At 36.1% G+C, this 25,636-nt stretch overlaps 1 protein-coding gene across 3 annotated transcripts in view; it reads right to left on the reverse strand.

Moving 5' to 3' along the window:
• Positions 1-378: 378 nt before the first annotated feature.
• LOC309817677 (zinc finger X-chromosomal protein-like) overlaps positions 379-25,636 on the reverse strand; it is a 54,953-nt gene continuing 29,695 nt past the window's right edge. For 2 of the 3 annotated variants that reach the window (XM_082646942.1, XM_082646943.1), the window contains 7 exons: positions 20,841-20,929; positions 15,801-16,370; positions 6,456-6,605; positions 6,102-6,242; positions 5,574-5,729; positions 4,948-5,088; positions 379-4,051 (listed from right to left, as the gene is read on the reverse strand). In XM_082646942.1, coding sequence (XP_082503068.1) covers positions 2,868-4,051; positions 4,948-5,088; positions 5,574-5,729; positions 6,102-6,242; positions 6,456-6,605; positions 15,801-16,370; positions 20,841-20,901 — 2,403 coding nt within the window. In that variant the 5' untranslated portion in view covers positions 20,902-20,929 and the 3' untranslated portion in view covers positions 379-2,867. Of the gene's footprint in view, positions 4,052-4,947; positions 5,089-5,573; positions 5,730-6,101; positions 6,243-6,455; positions 6,606-15,800; positions 16,371-20,840; positions 20,930-21,784; positions 21,873-25,636 lie in introns of all 3 variants that reach the window. The other variant, XM_082646941.1, reaches the window with a different exon arrangement.

Raw genomic sequence — 25,636 nt, forward strand, 5'->3', positions numbered from 1 at the left:
ATGTGGGATCTTCCCGGACCGGGGCACGAACCCGTTTCCCTGCATCGGCAGGTGGACTCTCAACCACTGCGCCACCAGGGAAGCCCCCAATTAGCTCTTAACTACTCTAAAATATTACGTGCTAACTCACAGGATGAACATTTCCAACCAAGTCAAAAAAATGAAGCACAATTAAACATTTTGCATTCATTCCACTTCTATACAGAATGAATTAAGAAATGGGGAAACAAAAATAGTCCACTGTATTATGTTTACTAGATTTAAGAAAGCTGCACTTTTTTTTTCTCAGGAAAGTGTTAACTTTGTACTAGTATCAAATAGACTAAACACTGATTATCAGGAAAATAGTCTGATTTTTATTTTTGCATGTTACTCTCAAGTACACATTTACAATAGTGTCACATTCTTCTATATGAATTTCTTATTAAGTATTTTACTTTAAGTATTTTACAATGTGTACAAAGGAGGGAACATACAATATCTGACAGGTTATTTCAACAAAACAATAACTTATGTTCTTCTAAAAATTGGTACCTCTTTAAACACTAAACTGAAACATATACTTTTTTAGCTTTGCTAATCAAATTGTTTTAAGAATTAAAACAACCTCAATTAATATCAGTACATAACAGTAAGTACAATTTCATTTTTTCTTTATAAAGGCAAATGTTTTATATTAACTTGACCAAATCCTTAATACCTTTTAAAGGTCTCAATATTGCGCTTAAAAACAAAACAACTGTTTATGACTCCAGAATGTGAGAAATATGATGTAAAGTGTTGTTCTTTATCTTTCAGTGTATTTTTAAAATAAAATTATTTATCTATATTAATTTTACAGAATGTTTTAAAATTCTTAAATGTAAACTTTCATTAAACGTTTCCTTTTATGTTACTTCAGGGAATAACAAATTTGAGGGAGATTTAAAAGATACTCACATACAAAAATAAGAGTTTTCCAGAACAGGTCAACAGATGGACAATAAAACAGATGGGGACATATATGAGGGCCAAGAAGGCAGAGGTTCCAAAATCCATTTGTGGCTGTGGCTGGCATTAGGTTTAAATTCCTATATACCTAAATCACTTGATTTAGAACGAGATTAAATTAATCTAGCCTTGAGTGGCTGTGAAAAACCCCAAATGCTTAGATTTCTGACTGTATTAATGTAACTTCTGAATATGAATGGCACAGAGAAAGATAAAACCTCTACAGGAGTAGAAGAAAGCACCATAATGAAGTTGTAAGGTACCTACCACAAGGGAAGAAAAATTTCTAATCTCCCACAGTGTGCCAGTATATATGTGCCAATAGCTAATTTGAGCAACCTAAAATGTGTTTCCTTTTCTCCAAAATTTGTATTAACACAACCAAATTCTAATTAACTGAATTCATTTTATATCTATGTTTATGACTCACTAACTGCTTAAAATATTTCAACTCTCAAATAAAAAACAAAACTGTGAAAGAATTTATATTTCAAATAAAGCCTTACATTTTATTATGTACTTTAAATACAACTTCTGTCTTCTAATAAAAGGCAACTTGAGTATTAAATATTTTTCAAGTTTGCTAACTGCCTAAGAAATAAAAACGCAGGCTGAGCTTGTCAAGTTTAATTTGCACCCATTCTCTAGTATATACAGCCACCGCTTCCTTACTCTCTGCCTTATTTTGTGAGAAGACAGGTTCTTTACAGGCTTCTCGGTCTGAACAGAGAGATTAATATCTACTGGTACTCATTAGGTTTTCAGAAATTTTTAAGGTATGAAGATAAACCTGTATGAAAGCATTCTATCTAGAAATACCATTAACTTCTCTTTTCCAATTACCAAAGATTTTTATAAGATAATACTTCACTTTATAAAAATATTAGTGTCCTTATTTTTTTCCTAATTCTTCAGCTAAATTTTGATCCTTCTGAATAAAAAGTTGGCAAAAATGCTCCTTCATACATCTGTGGATCTTTCAGTTCATTGTACATTTAATACTTTTCATCATAGACTTAGAATTTGGGATTGTGTGTTTAAGTATGTAAAATAAGCAACATACAGGCACATATAAAATTTAGGGTACCTTGCAAAATCATATGAGCCACATTTCTCTCTAAAAAATTCCAAAACTTAGTTCACAATAAGTCTCATTTACAGAACATAACTATTCTAAAACAAAGGAGTACAGACAGAAGAATGAAAAACAGGAAAAAGCAAAACCTTTCAATACCACTTCTAAAAGTGTGCTGTGCTGGCAAAAAATGTAAACACTACAAAGAAAGTAAAAAGAAGCATATTTTGCCTGTTAAACAGAATGAAAACTAAGCACAAACTTAGCCAATATACTATATTCAATGTTGAGGCTCAAATGCAAAGTTTCACGGTCATGTGATTTGAAAATGTTAAGCTAGACAAGTAAATGACTCATGTTATAATTAGAACTGACAGTAAAATCTCCCATTTATATTCCAGATGTTTCTATTTAATGCAAAGAATTTGTGGGGGAAAAACGAGTCAAAATGATTACTTTTAGAGTTACTAAATCATGTTTTTATCTTTAATCGTCTTAGAAGAGTACCATCAAGGTGAATAAAGTAAATACTTAAATAGTTAAAACTTCTAAGATGGAAAAATTCAATACAGAATCAGGGATTATTTTATTGAAAGCAACTTGTTTGTTGCTACTTTTCCTCATTAAACAAACTAAATAAGATTCAGAACACTACTGAATAAAATGTAAAGGTAACGAGAAGGAATAATCCTATCTGTACACAGTATAAATCAATGTACAGTACTGTATGTGAACAAAACTGATCGGCTTTAAAATTGGCTTTTAAAAGCCAACATCTCTACAAAAGTCTGTGAAAGTATTGTTAGGGCAGGCCAACTTCTTTATGATGTCGCATTATGTGCTGGTTCTTTTCTGAAGGTCTTCGGAACCCTTTCTTGCAGTACTCACAACGGTGAGGATAGTCTTTCGTATGAATGGAGATAACGTGCCGTTTAAAGCCTGAGGCATCTGTAGTGCTATACTCACAGTACTCACACTGATATACTTTTCTACCACTGTGCGTCTTCATATGCTTTTTAAGCTCATTCTGTTGCCTAAATCCCTTTCTACATCTCTTACACCTAAATGGAAGATCTTTTGTGTGAACTGAGAGAATATGGCGACTCAGAACGAATGGATCTGCAATCTTAAAGTCACAATGTCTACACTGGTGCATTTTTTTACCCTTGTGGGCAGCCACATGTTTCTTCAGTTCTGAAGGCCTATGAAAGCCTTTATCACACATATCACACTTATGGGGGTAGTCCTTTGTGTGAACTGAAATTACATGTCGTTTCAAATCACTTGAGTTCGAACTCTTGTGGTCGCAATGCAAACACTGGTGAGTTTTGCTTTCTTGGTGGATAAGAGCATGTTGCTGCACCTCTTTGGTATCTGAGAAAGTCAGAAGACAACTGTCACACTTGAATGGCATCTCTTTACTATGCTTAGTTTTTACATGAGTTTTCAAATTAGAAGAGTCTGCAGACCTATATTCACAGTACTGGCATTGGTACGGCTTCTCCCCAGTATGGATTCGCATGTGCTTTTTGAGCTCTGACGGGTGACGAAAACCTTTACCACACTCCACACATATATGAGGAAAGTTCTTGCTGTGTACTGCCAAAAGGTGGCGATTCAATAACCCTTGTTCAGCTGTCTCGTATTCACAGAATTTACACTTGTGCATTTTGTTAGCTCCTTTTTCCTTATGCACCATTTTGTGAGTAAACAAAGCCCCAGCATGAGAGAAATGCTTCCCACACTCATCGCATTCAAAGGCCTTCTCCGCCTTGCTGGTCAGCTTGTGGCTCTCCAGGTGGTTGTGAAAACTTATCTTCTTGTTGGTAGTGTAATCACAGTCAGTACAGTGGTACTTCTTCTTGGTGAGGTGTTCAGGGTGGTTTTTCATGTGCCTTTTCAAAAAACCTCTCGACTTAAACTTTTTCCCACAAATCATACAAGGATAGACAGTCAAGGGATGTCCATCAGGGCCAATAATTATTGCTAAGAAAGGAAAAGAAAGGAGCATGAGTGATCAATCCAAGTTCTGTTTTGGTCTCTTCAAGCATTTAAAGTGTGTTCTTAACACTGTTTATAAGTACCTATATTACTTTAACATACCTTTTATTGTTTTTCAACAAAAGATATAGAAACCTAGTAATAAAGAGAACCTGGTCCAGAAACCTCATTATGACTGTACCAATCTTATTCCTAGTTTAAAATATATAAAGTAGCAATTTAAAGCCATATAAATTTAGATATCTAGAGAAAATCATTCATAAAGCTCAACATTTCAGCTTTTATTATGTCAAGCCAAACTGACATTAACTTAAAGTTCAACCAGACCTATAAAAAAATCTAATATGCAAATCATTATACAATATATACAAAAAAGGAATATATGAATGAACAACTGACGTATCTGTCCTGCTCCTCTCTGAATGATGCCTCATGCTGACAGAAACAGATCCCTTTTTTTTGGCCAAGCCATGCAGCATGTGAGATCTTAGTTCCCCGACCAGGGGTCGAACCCTTGTGCCCTGCACTGGGAGTGAGGAGTCTTAACCACTGGACTGCCAGGGAAGTCCCTAGATTTTTTTCCGTTTTTTCATTTAAAGTTAACTGACATAATATTTTAGTAATCTTTTTTTGCATTTCCCCTAAAATAACCTGATATTTTTATTTTTCCTGAAATAGGTTCTGATCCAAAATCTATTTTTTATCCAAGGAAATCATTCATGAATATCAGTGAATTCTTAAAATTATATTTTCAAATTCAATACACAAAAGCTACTGTATTCTAGCAGCTAAAATGCCATCATAACACCTCTGGGGATACATACTAGTTTCAACTGAGAGCTTGCAGAGCACGCTGCACTGTGGAACTCGTGTGCCCTCACCTGTTTGGTACTGCCTGGAATCAGGTCTTCTCCTTTTCTTTGGTTTTTGTTTAGCCAGTCTGCCAAGTCCAGCAGACTCATCTATGTGCAAGAGGGCACTTGCAGTACCATTCCGGTTTTCAATTCCATCAGAATTATTACCTAACAATATGCATTAAAAAACAAAATTATACAGTATTATAAATTATAAAGAATTAAGGATTCTTTATAAACTACAACAATGAAAAGCCATGATACTCATGAATGACAGAAATTCCCTTTCTAGGTACTAGGCTTTACTGGGCTTACTTATATACAAGACTGTAGGAAATGCCTAGCTTCCAAATATAGCATCATTTTCCCCCATGAATTCTCTCGTTCTCACGCAAAGGTCATGAGCCACATATACTAAAGATTAAAAAATTTGAGCTTGAAAGTCTACATACTTCTTAAATATAGGCACGAAAAAAATTCCTGTTAAAGGTAAAGGCAAAGGCAAAAGGTAGACTATATCATCTTCCTGTTTTTACTTAAATCACTACACTGGTACGTCATATTGCTGAAACTTAAGACCCTAGAAACATGTTTTTCAATAATAAATTCATGTTCAAGAACCATGCAATCCTTCAAGCTGCAACATGACATACCATAAGCTGCTGCCCATGCTATTGGCATGAATGTTTTGATTTCATTGTTATCCATTTGCTGTTCATGCACTGCAGCAGCGGCTGCTGCTGCAACAGCAGCATCCTCCTCTCCTACAATCACTTCCATATAAACTTCGTCTGCAATTTCTGCAACATCTGAGTAGAAAATCAACAGAGGCACTTTTGTGACCAAGTTTACAGATCAGACAGGGAAGATATTTTTATTTCAATTTTGTTATTAAACAGAAAGGAGGTTCAAATGTTACATACCTAGAATATTACTTTCCCATAGTAAATACACTATAAATATTTATTCAATGAATCATCACTTTCTTGGCTTTCACCATAATTTGCTTACAAAATGACATCCTGAGCATACATCAAGAGTCACTGATATTCTTCTTTGGAATACAGCAGTACAATAATGTCTTCTTAGTGCTCCTTATTTTCTTCAAATACTGGTGCTTTAAAAAATTTAAAGCCTATAGAAACATAAAATTCTCTCCCACAAAAAGGCCACCTACTTACTTAAATCTTCATCTTGCTGAGAGTCGTTAACAGTCATGTAAACCATCTTTTCCCTTGGCACACGAATACTGCTATTCTGATCAAGTAGTTCAACTCCACGATCATTCTCAGGCTCACTCTCCACAATGTCTACAGTGCCACCTATCAGAGAAGATGAAGGCTCCAAGAATTTATGTGAAGACTTCATTTCCATCTGTTTCACTTACTACATTTTACATACTTTTCTGTTATATTGGAACCCTCCTAAAAGTTATCTTCAGAAAAGATTACAACATTCTCAGTCTAAACCACCAAAAAGTAATTAGGCTGAAGTGTTTGATCAGGATGTATAATATGCTGAAGGTTTCCTCTTACCTAAGTCATCCTCTCCAGGGTCAGCTTTAAAAATGTACACCTTGATGACTTCAGGGCAAGTGCCATCCACTTTACAAGGATCCATTTCCGACTCTGCATCCATGGTCATTCCAGAGGAACCGTCGTGTTCTATTTTGCCAGCATCATCCACTAAAAAGGCAGGAAACACATTACATAGTAATAGATGCTTAAATAAAATATTACCATTTTCAAAACTCCTTTTTTACAAACATAATCTCTAACCTGACTCATGTAAAACTGGATGATTCTACCCAGAAAGCAGAAGATTCAATGAATACATTTTGAAAATTTTCGAAAAGCAGATGAGATATAAAGGTAGAAATTATTTTACTTAAACTGCTGGTAACCTAGGAAACTAACAAAAGTAAGAAATGATATACCTTACCTTTGGATATAGTTATATGCATAAGGTAAAAGCAGTATTATATTTTCGAAAATCTTGTGGGAAATGTCCTAGCAGTAAAATCAGCAAGCACTAAATTTAATATAAATGCTTTATCGGTGTTATCTCATGTTCACTACTCCTGAATACTGTTTGATCTTATGTTTCTATTAGAATTGAATTAAAAAAAAAAAACGAAGTATGATTTTCAAAAACGTATATTACAATGGTCAATGTAAACATCAAACTGTTTCATGTAAAACCACATACTTACAGACATGGTATATATACGTGCACGTAACAAACACACAGATACTTGAGTTCATAAAAGTAATCATTCTGGGTCATTGCTTACAAATGCAGCAAATCTATATTTAAACATACTCTTATAGGCCTTAATGAAGGTAGGGTGTTTTACATTTTTGGAAAAAAAAACCCCAAAATCCTTATTTAACAATAGAGGCTCTCATGGTTCCCAATAGTAGAGATTCAGGGAATACAGAACAAACATTTCATATTTTAAACTTCATAACAGAAGAAAAAGCATTTGTACAGTATTATGTTTAGGATTTGGAAAATTAACAAAAGTAAAAAAAAACAATGTCTCAAAGAAACATATTCTGAATTGTAATACCAAAAATGTAATTCCCAAATAATATATCCTTTCGTGCACTGCTATCTCTGGCACAAAAGAAAGTTTGGCAAAGACTGATAAAAACTTAGTACTATTCAACTCATCACTGACGCTGTGTGCATTAGAAAAAGAGTGAAGGAATGTTCTCTCTGCTCTAGACACAACAAGTGGTCTATTTGGCAGAGCTGAAGACCAAGCAGAGAGAAGCAGAACCAAAGCCCAGAGAAGACTTCAATTTAGCTTGTCTTCAATACTGCCATCAAGCCTTTTCATTTCCTTTTTGCTTCTGGTGCTCCTCTGCTAGACGTATTTCATTATCCTTTTCGTTGAACGATTATATTTTATTCAATTCAACAATGAATCACAACTATAAGTGCGACTTTGGGCTAGATACCAGAGATACAAATAAAATACGAAAAAGTCATGGACTCAAGAAGTTTGTATTCTAGTAGGAAAACGGATGATGAACAGATGATTTGATTATTTTAAAATGTGATATAGCTACCATTTAAGAGATTACCTACCTAGTAACTAAATACTTAAGGAGGGAGGTTTTAAAGTACTGCCAAAATTTTAAAGGACAGGAAACCTATGTTAATGAAAGTTGAATGATTTATCTGAGATCACACAGGTAATGACCTAAGTCAGAATACAAAACCTAATCCATGTGACTCATAGCTAACATTCATCAACTTTTAGGTATTTTAAGAATTCTATGAGATTTAAGGTGATTTTTTTGAAAAATCCATAAACGGTATAATTAACAGAAGGTGGTTTTTCCATGAGTAGCGATCAGATGAGTAAGTTCATGACTCAAGCACAACTCAAATAAGGGCATGGTGATAGTTTTGACCACTATGTAATTTTACGTCTTAAATTCCTAATACTGGCTTAGAAAGACAGAATTCAGCTTTTGATATCTTTAAAATAACTTCTCCAAATTCCCCATCATGTTCTCTATAAGATCTAAAAATTTCATTTGTCTAATCAAATTCTTACATAGAATTATAGAATATTCTTACGTAGAATATTCAGATAAATTAAGTATCTCCCAAGTGAAAATACAACACTTTAGTTTCTTATTACAAATCAAGACCATCCCCATCCCCAATAAATTACTTAACATAAAACTGCTTTCAAACAGCATCCTGAAATATTTTTACCAATGTGCAAACCCTACTATGGCACACAGAATAACACAACACACATACGAAGTCAAGGAGGAACATCTACACTGGTTTATAGTAACCCAGAGGTCACTGATATTCTCGGTGAAAAGTGTTTTAGTGAATGCTATATGGGGTCAGACAAAAGTGGGTGGAGAATTCTATATAGGATGTAAATTTCTTTAAGTTTAGTATAAAAAAGGAGAATAAAGAAGCAGTAATCAGAATGGGTTGCAGGATCAAGGAGATTACTGTTTGATAAAAATACTTAAGCCTGCTCAAAGTCTATAGGTAATAAAGAAAGTGAGAGGCTGGAATTAAGAGGGCATGGTGAATCTGCTGGATCAAGACCTCAGAAGGAAAGGGAGAAGACGAAACTAGGAGCAAAAATGAAGGCAGTTTCCTTATACAGGAGGGTAAACACTATTATTTTTGATACCCAGAAGCAAACAGCAATAGCAATGTAGCTAGCCTGTTTTGGGGGGACAGGAGCTAGAAATGCAGAAAACAAGAAAAAAAGTCCTGACTGGTGGTTTCAACCAGATATACACAAGAGGAGGCAAAGGACTCTGGTTTAAAAGTAAGAGAAAGGTAGACTGGGTTAAGAACTTGAGAAGTGAGGGAGAATGAGCTGGTACAGGATGAACCTAATAATATCAAGGGTCAAAAATCCCAGCTTGTTAAACTCTTGGCAATTATAAACAAATAACACACACACTCCCCTTCCCTAAACCCTGAATTTAACTAAAATATCTTTACAATATTTAATAAATACAGTTCGTGAGGAAAAAATAGGCATTATATCCTTAATTCTGGTCGGACGTGTAATAGCGTTTTTTTTGTTTGTTTGTTTTGCGATACGAGGGCCTCTCACCGTTGTGGCATCACCCGTTGCGGAGCACAGGCTCCGGACGCGCAGGCTCAGCGGCCATGGCTCACGGGACCAGCTGCTCCGCGGCATGTGGGATCTTCCCAGACCGGGGCACGAACCCGTGTCCCCTGCATCAGCAGGCGGACTCTCAACCACTGCGCCACCAGGGAAGCCCTAGCGGTCTTTTTAATGACATATCCAGCTGACTGACAATTAAAATTATGTTCTTAAAGGTGACTTTGGAATGTCAAACTGAGATAGGGGCTGGAGATCTCAGCAAACCAGGCAGGACAATCCAAAATAAATGTATAATTCTTTGGAGAACTAACCTCTAAGAACTTTGTAGATGAAGTTGCCCTCTTTTGGCAAGTTTATAAAAAGTCATTTTAAACAGGTACTGAAAAACCTAATGTCCTGTGTTTACAAATTCACACTAGATGTTTTTATAAATGTTAATCTGTAGGTAACCATAAAACTCTTGAGGACTGTAAAATCTAATAATTTTGGAATTGCAAAATGTCACATATTCACCTGCAGCTGTAAAAGATCCTTCTAGTTGCTTCTACGTTTTTAAAAATATGCAATAAAGGGAGTTCCCTGGGGACTTAGTGGTCAAAATTCTAGGCTCTAACCCCATCACCTAAAACTATCAATAGTTACAAGAATACTGTTCAGATATTTCTCTATGCATGTATACATGTAAAAGAATGGAAGAATGAACACAAATGTTTTAAATGAAAATTATAACGTTATTTACTTTTTTGCGGTCCGCGAGCCTCTCACTGTTGTGGCCTCTCCCATTGCGGAGCACAGGCTCTGGACGCACAGGCTCAGTGGCCATGGCTCACGGGCCTAGCCGCTCCGCGGCATGTGGGATCTTCCCCGACCGGGGCACAAACCCGCGTCCCCTGCATCGGCAGGCGGACTCTCAACCGCTGCGCCACCAGGGAAGCCCTATAACGTTATTTTTAAACAACAAATTCAACAATAAAGCCAATTTAATTTCACGTTCACCATTCTAGTCCCTTGAATATTCTCCCAATTCCTATGGCCCTCTCTCACTTCATCTGACCATTTGATTTGCAGAATCACACCCCTGCTGAATGTAACTTTTGTCTTTGCACCTATTATCTATGCAGCTACATCTGGATTTTTTTTAAAAATCACATAATTCTTATGGTTTCATTTTCAAATACATGACCATAAACTGTTGTGAATGGATTATATTTCACATTTTTTCCTCAAAACTCCAACACTACCTACCAATTGATTTTACTTCCTATTTCCCTAAGAACAAGTGAAACATTAAAAAAAATCCACTAAATTTGGCTCTACCCGCTTGACAACAACTAAATCCATAAATTCTATTTTTACTGTATGTTACCATAAACTATTTGTACTCCTCCTATTTAAAAGCAATCCCTCTGACTTGAGCACTAATTTATATTTTCTCTGTACTGTTCAACAATTATCTTTTACATCAATTTATCCATCATTTTCTACAGGAACATTCCTTTCAGCAAACAACTAAGCTTTCTCTCTGTAAAACAGCAACAATGATAAAACCACCTTATCTTGATCCCACTTCTGCAAGTTTCATTTCTCCAATTCTCATTCCACATTCTCTGAACTCACTTCACTTAGGCTTCTGCCAAACTTCACCAAAACTGTTCACTAAAGTCACTCATGACCAATTCTCAGCACTCATTTGACTTGCACTAGCATCTGACACAGATGTTCACTCTCCTCTGTGACTGACTTTCCTTCTTGACTTCTTTGACCTACACTCTTGATTCTTCTGTCATAGCTGCTCCTTTTCCCCTGCCTCTTAAAAACCTCACGCCTTTTCATTCTTGGCCTTCTTTCCTTTATACATAACCAATCCCTCTTTTGGTGATCTCACCCTTACGGTTTAAATTTCATCTATACACTAAGAATTCTCAATCTATATCAATCTATATCATTAACCCAGAACTATCTCCTGAACTCAGTTTAGCACATCCATTTCCTTTTTGATGTCTACCAGAAAACTCAAATGAAGTCTTTCATAAAATGTCATCTTCTCTAGGCATCCTGAGCATAACAACTCACTATCTTCTTTATTGGGCTATTTTAACTTTTTCAAAGCACTTTCTAATACACACATAATTCACTTATTAATTTTATGCCTGTACACTTCTGCTAGAAGGCATTCCCTGTGAAGGGAAGGAACTTCCATTCATTTTATTCACTAATCCCAAGAGCCTACAACATTGCCTGGCACATCGTAACTATTCAACATCCATTTGCTAAATGTATAAGTGATGGTCTTCAAGTAAATGTCTATTAGCCCAATAAATGTAGATTTTAAAACACCCCTCTTGGAAAAGTATTATAGTTATTAGATGGTTATCATATTTTAAGGACAGTTATCTACTGTCATCTGTGATGAGAGATAGAAATTAACACACTTATACATCATGCCATCCAAAATACTTTATAGTTAATACTTTGTACATAATTACTTTGTTGCATGATCTTCAAATATACATTTGTTTAGTCTACTTTTATTTTTTACTTTACTGAAGTACAGTTGATTTACAACATTGTGTCAATTTCTGCTGTTCAGCAAAGTGATTCAGTTACACACATAACTTTTATATTCTTTTCTTTTATGGTTTATTATAGGATATTGAATATAGTTCCCTGTTCTACACACACAGTAGGACCTTGTTGTTTATCCATTCTGTATATAACGGTTTGCATCTGCTAACGCCAAACTCTAGTTTTAAATTAACACCAGTTTTTCCCTCCATTCCTGAGATATTTCTACTGATGTATTTCATTTAATTGTTCTATTAATTACTGAATAGCAAACCCCCACCACTCATGAGTCCTAATGTCTGTGAAATCTTGGGTACCTGAGAATGACTTATCTGTCATTTTGTTTTGAAGAACAAGTTGGCTGGGTATAAAATTTTTAAACTATAGTTTCCTCAGAATTTTTAGACCCTGTTGGATTATCATATGGTATTGAGTATTTTGTGGTTTATCCTCTAAAAGTTCACTAACGTAACTACCATTACGACTTGACGGTTTTATCATTCTGTTAATTTCTTTTTACAATGTATTGCCTCATATGATTTCAATGATTCTTTTTTAATATTGAGATAAAATTTATATACCATGACAGTCACCCTTTTATAGTGAGTAGAGTGCACAATTCAGTGGTGTTTAATAAATTCACAGTCGTGCAATTATCATCGCCATCTAATTCCAGAATATTTCTATCGCCCTCAAAAGATAACCTTTGTACTCTTTTACCAACCCATCTTCAACTATCTCACAATTAGATTAGGCGATCACTAATTTACTTTTTGTCCTTATAGATATACCTATTCTAGACATTTCATATACTTATTTTTTGAACTTTCTAAGTTCATCCATGATGTGGACTGTATCAATGCTTCTCTTATTTTTATGGCCAAATAAAATTCCAATGTATGGTGATACCACATTTTTAAAGTCAATTCACCTACTAATGAACATTAGGGTTGTTTACATGTTTTGGCTACTAGCATTAAAAATGCTGCTATAAACATCTGTATAAAAACTATTGTGTGGACATGTTTTAAAATTTCCCGGGTATATGCTTAGCAGTAGAATAGCTGTGTCATACGGTAATTTCATGTTTAACTTTCTGAGGAATTGCCAAATTTTTCTGAAGTGGCTACACCGTTTTCTTTCCCACCAGCAATTTATGAGATGCAAAATCTCCCCATTCGTGCCAATACTTCTTACTTTCCATTTCTTAAAATACCAATCTGAATGTCTGTAGTGGTATCTCACTCTGGTTTTGATTTGTATTCCCCTCATGACTAACAATGTTGAACATCCTTTATATACTTACGCTTTTTCCTTTGAAGAAATGTCTACTCAAGTTCTCTGCCCATTTTTAAAATCAGGTTATCTGTCTTTTTATTACTGAGTTGTAAAAGGTTAATATCCTTGATTCTTAGACCGTTACATACAGGCTTTACAAATATTTTCTCCAATTCTGAGATCCCAGTATCATTTGTTGAAGAGACTATTTTTCCTCCCCATTGAACTTTTTTTTTTTTTTTTCGACCTCACCACGCAGCTTGTGGGATCTTAGTTCCCCAACCAAGGATCAAACCCTGGCCCTTGGCAGTAAGAGTGCAGAGTCCTAACCAATGGATCCCCAGGGGAGTCCCCCCATTGAACTATCTTGAAACCTTTGTGAAAAATCAGTGTATCAATCAATGGCCAGAGATGTATGGGTTTATGTCTGCACTGTCAATTCTCTTCCATTGATTTATATGTCTATCCTTATACTAATACTGATCAGTCTTGATTACTGCAGGTTTTTTTGTTCATATGGGAAGGTCAATTTCTCCTTCATTTTTAAAACTTTAGCTAGATATAGAATTCTTGGGTGACCGTCTTTGTCCCTTCAACATATTGACTGTATTATCCCACTGCCTTCTAGCCTCCATGTTTACTAATGAGAAAACCACCATTACTCTTTTTGAGGAAAGATCATTTGTATGTGATGAGCCAATTCTGTCTAGTTTTCAAGGTTTACTGTCTTTTAAGTATTTAAAAAGTTCACTGAATTTTTCTGTATTTGGGTTTTATCTCCTAGTTTCTGTCTCCTGTGTCTATCAATTTTCTCCATAATCATGGTTAATTCTATTTTTTTGCCATTTCACTTTTGCAATATTCTAAAGCCTGATCAAAAGATTCCTGATAATAAATTATTTATTTTTATTCTTATTGTTGCTTTCACAGTGGCTTTTTTTTTTGCCAATTAGTTTACTTTTATTAAAAGAGTAATCCATGTATGTGGTATAAAATTCAAACAGTACATCACTGAAAAGCGAGATAGAATGCCACACAGTTAAGGAGAAAGAAAACTTGTTAAGAATCTCTGTGGATAGAGAAGACGAAAAAAGTGCTGTTGCACTGGAGCAGTGGAGGCTGTAGAATGTAGAAAATTATCATTATCATAAAGCTGGGCCACGATGATGATATACCTGATCACACTAGAGACATATAAATGCCTACTATCTCTGCCCCAAAAATGTGTGCAGTAAATTTTACTGTGCTATGCTCAAAGACACAAGGGAAAAAGACTTATATTCAGAGTCAGTGGGAACAGTCTGAACTCCACCTGTACACTAAAACTTGATTTTAAAGACCCTAGCTATCTCTATGAGCTGCTAATTTAAGATAACCAAGTTGTTTAAATCAACAGCTAGATAATGGAACTAGCCAACAAAGTGAAACTCCATTAATGTAAGGAATATATTTAAAAGCTGGAGTCAGAAAGATCACACACCTATCGAGGCATTCTACTAACAATTATTATGACTATGATATGTGCTATAAGCAAAACTATGTCTAATTATGTCCTGGGTGATTAAAAAAAGTACGCTCAATGAAGAAAGCCAGCATTCCATAAGGAGTAGTGAGCAGAATGTAAAACAATGATATTAAATTTCTAATCAATCTAAAATCTACATAAATTAGTTGTTTACGCTCTTGTACATGACTACTTTATTTCAAGGTGTTATACTAATATAATTCCAAATGCAAAAGTGAATTTATTATTAAAAATACAATTATTACTCCAAAGGGAAAAGAGACATTGGTGTGGGAAAAAGTAAGTGCAAAAGTGAGTGCATTATAAAGAGAGAAGATTTTTTTCCAAACTGAAACCCTTTCAAGTTTTGGTGGTAATTCTAATAAGGGAAGTAACAGCCTAATTACATCCTTCACGATTTCATATAGTTCAGTCCTATTCTTTGCAGCCTTTATCTTTCTATTACAACCTTATGTAGAAATAAATAACTCTTTACTTTTGTATCATTTCACTTTCCTTAATTACAGCTTATCTTATAGGAACCACACTAAAACAATATTGCAAATAGGCTTATGAGATTTATCTTAACATTATATAAATTTAAGTCAAGAAAACATCACCCTGGGCTTCCCTGGTGGCGCAGTGGTTGAAAGTACGCCTGCCGATGCAGGGGACACGGGCTCGCGCCCCGGTCCGGGAGGATCCCACATGCCGCGGAGCAGCTAGGCTCGTGAGCCATGGCCGCTGGGCCTGCGCGTCCGGAGCCTGTGCTCCGCAGCGGGAGGGGCCGCAACAGTGAGAGACCCGCGTACCATAAAAAAAAAAAAAGAAAACATCACCCTAATGTAAGTTAGGAAAGACAGCCTTCAAAAACACCTTGGACAATCACTGTACCCCAACACTTACAGGAAATCATTAGGTAGTCCTCACAGTTGCCTTTGTCATCATCTTGCTGGTCCACAGGGATCCCGTTGGCATCTATGACTGCTTCAGAGGCACAATCTGCTACCAATACTTCTTCTGAAACTACATCAGTTGTCAGAGGATCAGTGATGATTTCTGCTTCAACTACACTATCATGAACGTGTTCAACGTGTCCAATGTCAGACACATGTATGGATTCACTTGTCAAGACGTGTTCTGGCATAGACATTGAGGCTGAAGTAATATCAGAAGCTAAAACATCATCTGGGACTGTGCAATGTGCTAAAGAAACTTCTTCGGTTACATCTGAGGTAATAAGCACTTGCTCTGGAATGATGACATTTTCAGACACATCTGCTTCTTCTAAGATATCTGAGCACTGAACATCCTCAATAACAACATCCTCAATAACATCTTGGATTACAACTGAGTCTGGGTCATCAGGAACAAAGTTATGTACAGTTATATCTGAATCCACAACATCTGAAACAAAAACCGTTTCTTGAACTTCCACAACAATTTGATCACCATCCATGTGTGTAGCATCAGTTCCTTAAAAAAACAAAAATTAAAACGACAAATTTCAGGTAGGCATGAATGGCTATCTTAAATGATGTAAATGTTCTTTAATTTCCACCAGGAGAACAGACTATATCCTTGGCTTTCTCAAACATTAAAATAGCTTTAAGGAATAAAGAGGGAATCTATCTGATTCATATAAGAAACAAAAGATTTTAACACAAGCACGGTTTTATTCAACGCTAACCAATTAACATGTAAAGAAATACTAGAAAAACAAAAAATGCAGGGCAGTCACAAAAGAAAAATATTCATTAAAACAAACAAACATTAAAGTTACCAGGCAACCAAAATAAAATTTTAAGCCATAATTATGAAATTAAGTAACACAAGTTCAGAAAACTAATGAACCATTTTCCCTCCTGTCTGTTCCATTTCTTTTCTTTTCCCCCCCAACTCATTCAACACAGTTTTCTACTTTTAATCATTCATATATATTTCTTTTCTTCCCTTCCTTTAAAAAATTTCATTGTCTCACCCTATTCTGGTATAATATTCCACCATTATTCTTTAATGACTGGAAATTTAGAAATTATCCTCTAAATTTATCCTCTGAATTTGGCATATAAAAGGAGCTGGGCATCAGTGAAAAGTGAGATAGAATGCTACACAGTTAAGGAGAAAGAAAGACAACTTGTTAAGAATCTCTGTGGATAGAGAAGATGAAATAAAGTACAGCTGCACTGGAGCAGTGGAGGTTGAGGTTAGTTGCTGTGCAGCCTGACCGAGTTCACCAGGGTATCTTGCCTCCATCTAGCCTCTTCCCAAGCCCGTACACTCCATCTCCAAGGCAGTTTCCTCAGAATATAAGAAACCCTACTCACTCCATTCTGTAGTTAAGGTGGAGGGGTGAATCAACTGGAGCCCCCTGAGATTAAATGACTTCACCAAGATCACACACAGTTGCTTGCACAGCACATGTACTGAATGAATGCCATGAATGGGAAAAGAAGTAAAATATCCTTACCAAAAACATAAGATAAAATAAAATAAAACAAATCTGGTATCTTGGCTCTTGGTCCAGTAAAAAGCAATCATGGAAGTCTTAACTACAATGCTACTTGGCTGATTAGTGTCCCTGGTCATGACTCAGAGAAACTGAATTTAAGCAGATGCCTAACCCAATGCCTATGTGTCAATAAGCAGGCCCTCCGAGAAACAAACAGATTCTTCAACAAACAAAAATGATCAACAAGGGCCAAGGAATAATAAAATAATAGTAAAAAGGAGTCTTTAAACCAGTTAATACCCACTTTCATTACACATAGAAAAAATAACAAGAAAATGTCTTCTTTAATTTCTATAAAACTCCAACATAAAGCTTAGTAATAATTTGTCTTCAATGTCTCTAATAATTCACATCAAGCAATAGATGACTTTAAGCTGCATCTTAAAAACATACCTGTGAAAGCACTTAGTGGCAACAGCACTGATTAAAAGGTCTAAATCACAGAGCACAGTTTAGACACATTCATTTTGTAACCTTGGGCAAGTCATTTAACCTCTGAATTTTGGTTGCCTCATCAGTAAAATGAGGACAGTAATATCTGTCGTGCATACCTCACAGGAGTGTTGTAATGATCAAATGGCAATGTAAGGGAAGTGTTCTGAAAAACTGTAATGAGAGGTTTCATTATTATTAGGACATGTAAAAATGGAGGACCTGGTAAATTAAGTGACTTGTTCATAGACAGACAAACAACATAGTCTAAATAAATAGAGCTAAAATGAAAAAGCCCTTCATTCTACCCCTTGACCCATGCCCAGGCTTGCTTGTGGCTTGTGGCTTTAAGCTAGTAAATCCTATGTGTTTTTCTCCAAGGAACTTACAGTCTCTCTTTCAAGAACATTAATTATACTTCAATATGTTCAAGTGTCCAAAGATGTATTTACCATTATCAAATAGAAATTACCACGAGTCAAGACTATCCCAAATTGTTTAAGAAACACACACACACACACACACACACACAGGATTTAGAAAGCATGTTAAAAATCCTCATGTTTCTTAGTAAAATTAATTACTGTTGCTTTAATATATGGCAATATGATCATATAAAATTCAATGAGTAAAATTCTTAAAATTTTAACTTATAAGAATAGCTGTGTAAATCACTTTACAATATTATGTACTTAGAACCATCTGTAAATGTCAATACTTTTTTCCCCACTGTTAAAACTTCATGAATATAATTTTCCTTGAGCAGTTGGAGGAATGAAGCAAGATTCCATCTGCCTGATGCAGAAGGCTCCTTTCAGAAAGCCTTTTGAGAAACAGGGCTGTATAAGTAGGACACTATCAAAACAGAGAATTTCAAGTTTATACTTTATCTCCTGGACATCGAAGAACAGAGAAATGACATCATCCATGTGTTATTTTAGAATGAGTACTCTACTGGTACAGGTAGTGAAAAAAAGAAACTAACTTCAAGGTAAATAATTTAATATAAGTTAAGAATGAGATAATAGTGCCTGGGCTAAGTGGGAGAACCGGCATGAAGAGCAGTGTGGTATACAGCCACCCCAGCCCATTTAGTCCACCCTACCCTCTTTGCAAAATGTCCATGCCACAATGGCTGAAATTGTGAATACATCACATTATGGCTAATGCCATAAATACTTTTCAGATATAATTAAAGTTATGAACCTTAAATAGGGTAATTTTACTAGATAAACATAAACCCTTAAAGCAGAGAAATTTCTTAGGCTGGCATTAGAGAGTTGAAGCAGAACGTTAAGTATGAGAGAGATTCAATGCCCAATTGCTTTGGGTGGGGCAGGATGGGGAGCACATGAAAAGCAAGTGAAGGAACACTAGCTGTGAGGAGCAAAGGCCAGCCAGCAAGGAAATGGGCACCTAAGCCCTACAACTGTTAAGGAAGTGAATTTAGCCAACCACCTGAATTAGCTTGGAATCAGTTTCACCCCAGAAGCTCCAGAAAGGAACGAACACCCTGCTGACACCTTGATTTCAGCCGCATGAAGTCCAAACCAAATAGCATAGCTATGTGGTGATAGACTTCTGATGTATGGAAACCATGAGATGAAGAATTTTACTATGTTATACAGCTACATTTGTTTAATGTTTGGCAGAGCAATAGTAATAGAAATGAATACAGATTTTTGGTACCAGAGTGGAGTGCTGCTGTACAAATACCTACAAATGTGTAATGGTTTTGATACTCCCTTGAATAGTCCAGTAATGGAAATATGGATGTTAACAACTCATGCTAGTGAGAACTCAGAAGGAAGAAACAACCAAAGCAGAAAAATTTTAAAAGAATTTACAGAATACCTAAGTCACCATGTACAGACAGTTAATACAAATCTAGACTTTAAGGACACTGCTAGTAAAAGCTCAAAAGATAGTGAGAAACATGTTACTCAAAACTGAAGGAAGGAAAAACCTGTTACATTGCGACAAGTAGCTTAGCAAAATTGTATCCTGAGGTTATATGGAAAACGTAACTTGTAACAGTTAACTCAGATATTTAGCTCAGGAGATTTCAGCAGAGTGTTGATGATGTGACCTGGTTTGTTCTTGCCGCTTATGGTAAATTCAAGAAAAGAAGATAAATTGTGGAAGAACCAATAAATAAAATGTAGCAGGACTTAACAACTGGGGAAATTCTCAGCATCAACAGATGACAAAGAAAAAAGGAGTTAAAATTGGGGTGATTTGCTGTCAGGAAAGAACCTTTTAGAGGAAAAGTAGTTTCTGACTACAACTCTTCTATAATCTCAGACAAAGCAAAAGGTCTGAGAATTCAGTCATACAATGTCTTTCTAAGGCTGTAAACAGTGTGCCTCACAGATTCCTTAATCAAAGTAGGATGCATCTAAAGAGCTTAGGGCGTTGTCCTGCAACCATCTCAGCAGAAGTCAAAAACAAGTGGGATTATCTTGGAAGGATATGTAGATGGATTTCTTTTCTAATAAGGTAAATGCCAATGACACAGAAAGGAGATTCACAAAATTCTTTAAAACTTTATACCATCAGAATGAATACTAGTTTGGATTGCTAGCTCCAGAAAAGAATGAAGCCCTGCCAACACTCCGTGAAACTCTACACAAGGACCAAGTTTAGCCACACTGTAGCTGAACTTCTGACGTACAAATCTGTGAGGTAACAAACTGATGTATTTTAGGTCCCTCAATTTGTGGAAATGCATTACAGCAACAAAAGAAAACCAGTAACAGCAGAAATAAACAAGAAACACTTTCAAAGTCAGAACTAATAGGACTTAGTAAACTGAGAAAATTTAGAATAAAGATAACAAGACTTTGATACTGATGGTATTACTGACAGACTGAGTTGGCAACGAGATTTTGAGAGGAAAACAAGATACCTAAGGATAAATCAATACAGATCTAGCAATACATCCTCTTGGTAACTCCAAATTTGTCAGATGGAAAGTGGAACAACCCAAGAAATAGATATACCTATTCCATCAAAAAATGAGTTTGGCTCTTGTGGCTGTAATTCAAGTTCATCTTCATCCATGGCCTTTGATTCTCATTAGTCACAGCTCCTAAACGGGGAAATAAAGTATATCAAACGTTAACTTTTTCGTATCACATACTTAAAACGTCATCATGATATTTACACTTCTGAAATGGTCACATTTCTTGATTTATCAAAACCTATCAAGGTAAAATAAAGTGAACATAATGATTACCAATTATATTTGGGTAGCTGTATCGTACGAGAAGTTAACTCAAGCATGTTGACAGTGTTTTGGGGTTTTTCTCTTTGTTTTAGTTACATTGTACTCTACATAAAGTGCAGAAATTTTTTTCTTTTTTTAAACTGAGGTACAGTTGATGTGCAATTGTTATATAAGTTTCAGTGATTCACAATTTTTGAAGGTTATTCTATTTCTAGTTATTATAAAACACTGGCCATGTTTCCTGTGTAGTACAATATATCCTTGTAACTTATTTATGTTATACATACTACTTTTTAACCTCTTGATTCCCTACCTTATTTTGCTCCTTCCCTCTCCCCTCTGGTAACCACTAGTTTGTTCTCTGTTTTTTTTCTGCTATATTTCACTAGTTTCTTTTATTAAAGTGCATAAATCTTAAGTGTTTAGCTTAATAAATTTATATTTGTGTAAATTTGTATTAGCATTACTCAGAGTAAGATATAAAACATTTTTTGTACCCCAGAAAACTCCCTCCAGCCTCCTTTCCATAAACAGCCATGACTCTTTAAGGTTCAACTTTAACACATTTTGTGGAATACTGAGGGAATTCCTAAAAGATTTTTATTACATCTTTAAATTTAATATAGTCTACAATCTCCTACCAATAAATTACAAAAATGGTAAAAATTCAAAATTCATTACAATGGTAAACTTTCTTAAGATTTCTATATAACTTACAGTGACCTCCCTTAATTGACCATCTAGTTGCAGAAATAATTCTCAAAGTATATGTATATTCTCCAGGCCACGAATAACTTGGTACCAGCTGAAAGGTTAAAAAATAAATTCATCTTTACACAATAAAATCAAAGTCCCATCTATAGGATGTCTGAAACCACAAGCAAGAGTTTCTCTCTCTCTCTCCTGGTGACTGAAACAATAACATAAAAACATGAAACCTGAAGGTAGGTCATCGACAAAATATGGCCTAGGGTAGAAAAAATAGCCAGTTTAAAAAAAAAAGAAAAATTAAAAAACAAAAATATGAAGAACCTAGCACATGCCTAAAAAGCAAGTGAGGAGATAGAGGGAGTAGAAAGGGGAGGTTTATTAGGGGCCATGATTTACTTATGTTGCAAGTACCACAGACACTTCCTAATTGGTTTTCCTATCGCCACTTTCTCACTTTCTAACTCACCTTCAACAGTGCTATCACATACAGCTTCTTTAATCTCTATCATTTTTGCTGACAACATATAAATTGTTACTATTAAGACTGCAAGTAATGTAGTGCACCAACTATATTTCTCTCTCTTTTGTGACCTTGATCCTGGAGGGACTACCTACTGACAGCAATAGTCTCCCTGTGAGTGCACCTTTGATATAAAAACCAATCAATCAGAGCCCACACCCCTAACCACCAAATTTACTAAGCCAAGATTCTCCTTACTCTAAAATAACCCAGGGCCACATTCCAAACAACTAGGGACAGTTCCTATAGCCCAGAGGCCACTAACATTGTTCAAACTATCCAATCCTAAACTTAGTATACCTATTCTTCCTTGCCCATTCCTTCCCTATAGAATCCCAATTAACGCTCTGGACTATGGCATCTCCTCTTCTCCTCTGCTTTCTTACCCTACGTGGTCCTTCATGAACGGTATGCCTCTCTCCTTCTCTTATACATGTGAGTGTAAACTTCTTCCTTTTCTAAAGCATACTTTAAATGATGTAAGACCTCAATTCAAAACATGTTAATGACTCCCTACTGATTCTCCAAATAAAATCTGATCTCCTTGGCTTACAAGCCTCTAAGATCTGGTTCTGACAACCTTTCCATTATTCTCGTAATTTTTCTTCATCTTCCCCTCCTTTCTACCACTACCCCAATCTCTGTTTCTGTCTCTCTCATCAGCCAAACAAAAATATCCAAAGTCTCCATAAGACCCAAACTCTATCCTTGGTTTCAGATTTCTTCTATGTAAATGACCTTTACGTGTTATTCCTGCACTAATTTATCCCCTACATGTCCTTCCTCATGAAGAAAATGCTAAAAACAACTACTTCCTCTGCTGCTGAATTTCCAGAGCACGATTATCCCTTTCTTCTTCTTTTTTTTTAAGCATATGTCATGGTTATTTATATCTCTTTTTTTAATCTATTTATTTAATCTTTGGCTGCACTGAGTCTTCATTGTTGCATGCAGGCTTTCTCTAGTTGCAGTGAGCAGGGGGTACCCTTCATTGCAGTGCACAGGCTTCTCCTGTTGTGGAGCACAGGCTCTAGGTGCATGGCCTTCAGTAGCTGCAGCATGTGGGTTCAGCAGTTGTGGCTCACGGGCTCTAGAGCACAGGCTCAGTAGTTGTGGTGCACAGGCTTGGTTGCTCCACGGCATGTGAGATCTTCCCCAACCAGGGCTTGAACCCGTGTCCCCTGCATTGGCGGGCGGATTCTTAACCACTGCCCCACCAGGGAAGTCCCTATATCTCTTATTAATGTTTGATATTGACACAGTCTCTAAGGAACTATGCAAGTAAGAATTACTCAGTTGTAATTTATACTATAAAAAAATTAATTTCCAACATGCCACCCCTAAGACATCCAATTTATTTTCAAAATATAATGTATTTTATGACATTTATTCAAAATGCTTCAAATAAAAAGGCTATGATAGGTACAGTAATATTTTTTCAACCATAAAAAAATGGAAAAGATAGTTCCTCTAAATAAGTTGTCACTGCTTCCTCTTCCCAAAACTTTCTAGCTTGTACTTCTTTTCCTTTTTTCAATATGTGACTATAAAAGGATAAATGAGAAAATATCTTACGAGCATAGTAATAAAAAATAAAATGATATCTTATTTAAGGTATCTTAAAGTTTCCCTACAGAAATCAATCTCATTATCTCTAATAAAAGTTGAACTTAGGGCTTCCCTGGTGACGCAGTGGTTGAGAGTCTGCCTGCTGGTGCAGGGGACGTGGGCTCGTGCCCCGGTCCTGGAGAATCCCGCATGCCGCAGAGTGGCTGGGCCCGTGAGCCATGGCCACTGGGCCTGCGCGTCCGGAACCTGTGCTCCGCAATTGGAGAGGCCACAGCGGTGGGAGGCCCACGTACCGCAGAAAAAAAAAAAAAAAAAAAAAAGAAGTTGAACTTGTATTCATTATGGTGCAATAAGAGTTTTCTACTGTCTTCACTCCAAAGAACACTGACTGAGACAATCATCCATGGATAAGTGAGCTTTTGTGGAAGTTCAAGAGTCAGTGGAGAAATTCCAGAACTCCCTTCAGCAAAAAATCTGAAACTGGATGCACTGGAGCCAGTAAGAATGGTTTCACATTACTCACATCCCCCAAGGCAGCACAGCTCAGTGCCAAGAGAGTCCTTCTTGGCCTGTGAATGAGGACCCAGCTACCTCAGTGGTGCAGAATATTGTCAAAGAGATCCACTTTGTTTGCCACATCCAGAATACTGATACTGGCTACAGGACTAGGGGCTATGAGAACAGTAGCCAGGGTTCTTGCGGGGCGTCAAAGGAACATGATCCTCCTGCTTCACAACTCTATCAGAAAACCCACCCATTGAACTGCTGGGGACCCCCTGCTTGTTCCACCCCCATACCTGCCTTACCCATACACACTCCCATCGTATGGCTGGCTCTCTGTTGTGTCTTGTCAACAGTACCAAGAGCAGGTCTGACTCAATGGGATTGCGAGAAACCATACCAATTAGGATATTCAGCACAGCCCTGGATAAAGGAAACCTGAGGCTCTCAGCACCCATGCTGGCTTTGCAGAATAGGAATAAGGCATACAATCTAAGGATTCCCTCAAAAGAGGGAGCAAAAAGGATGGAACAGGCATGTCCATAGAAAAGGTATTAGAAAGCCTCAGAATCCCTCATAGGGATGAAAGAAGGTATTTCTTTGCTGAGGACAGTTAAGACTGGAAAAGTGACTGCTTCTTCTAATGCAAAGAAAATGACACAAGACTTCAAGGAATTTGAAAAACGAAGGACACGCAATACCACCAATGGAACACAGTAACTTTCAAGTAACCAACTCCAAAGACATGGAGATCTTTAGGGCAATGTGCCATAAAGAATTCAAAAGTTATTTTATGAAAGCTCAGAAAACTAGAAGAAAACCCAGAGAAACAATTCAAGAAAACAATGAGAGCAATACATCAACAAAATAAGAAGTTCAAAAGCAAGACAGAAAAAAATAAAATAAAAAATAAAAAATAAATTAAAAAAAATTAAAATAAAAAAGCAAGACAGAGATCATAAAACAGAACCAAACAGAAATTCTAAAAGAATACAGTGAAATGAAATGGGAAAAAAGTGAAATAGAGAGCATCAACAAAAAAATGGATAAAGCAGAAGAAAAAAATCTTATGACAAGTCCTTTAATATAAACCAATCAGAGGTTAAAAAAAAAGAAAAAAGAATGGAAAAGGAAAGAGAGCATACCTTAACTGTGGGATACCATTAAAGAAAACAACCTACATATTACTGACATCCCAGAAAATGACAACAGAGACAAGGGGAAACAATGGCTTTAAGGAAAGAATGTCTTCCCCAAACTGTAGAGGA

Source organism: Grampus griseus, assembly GCF_964374135.1.
Source record: "Grampus griseus genome assembly, chromosome: Y".
In the NCBI taxonomy this organism is placed as follows: domain Eukaryota; kingdom Metazoa; phylum Chordata; class Mammalia; order Artiodactyla; family Delphinidae; genus Grampus; species Grampus griseus.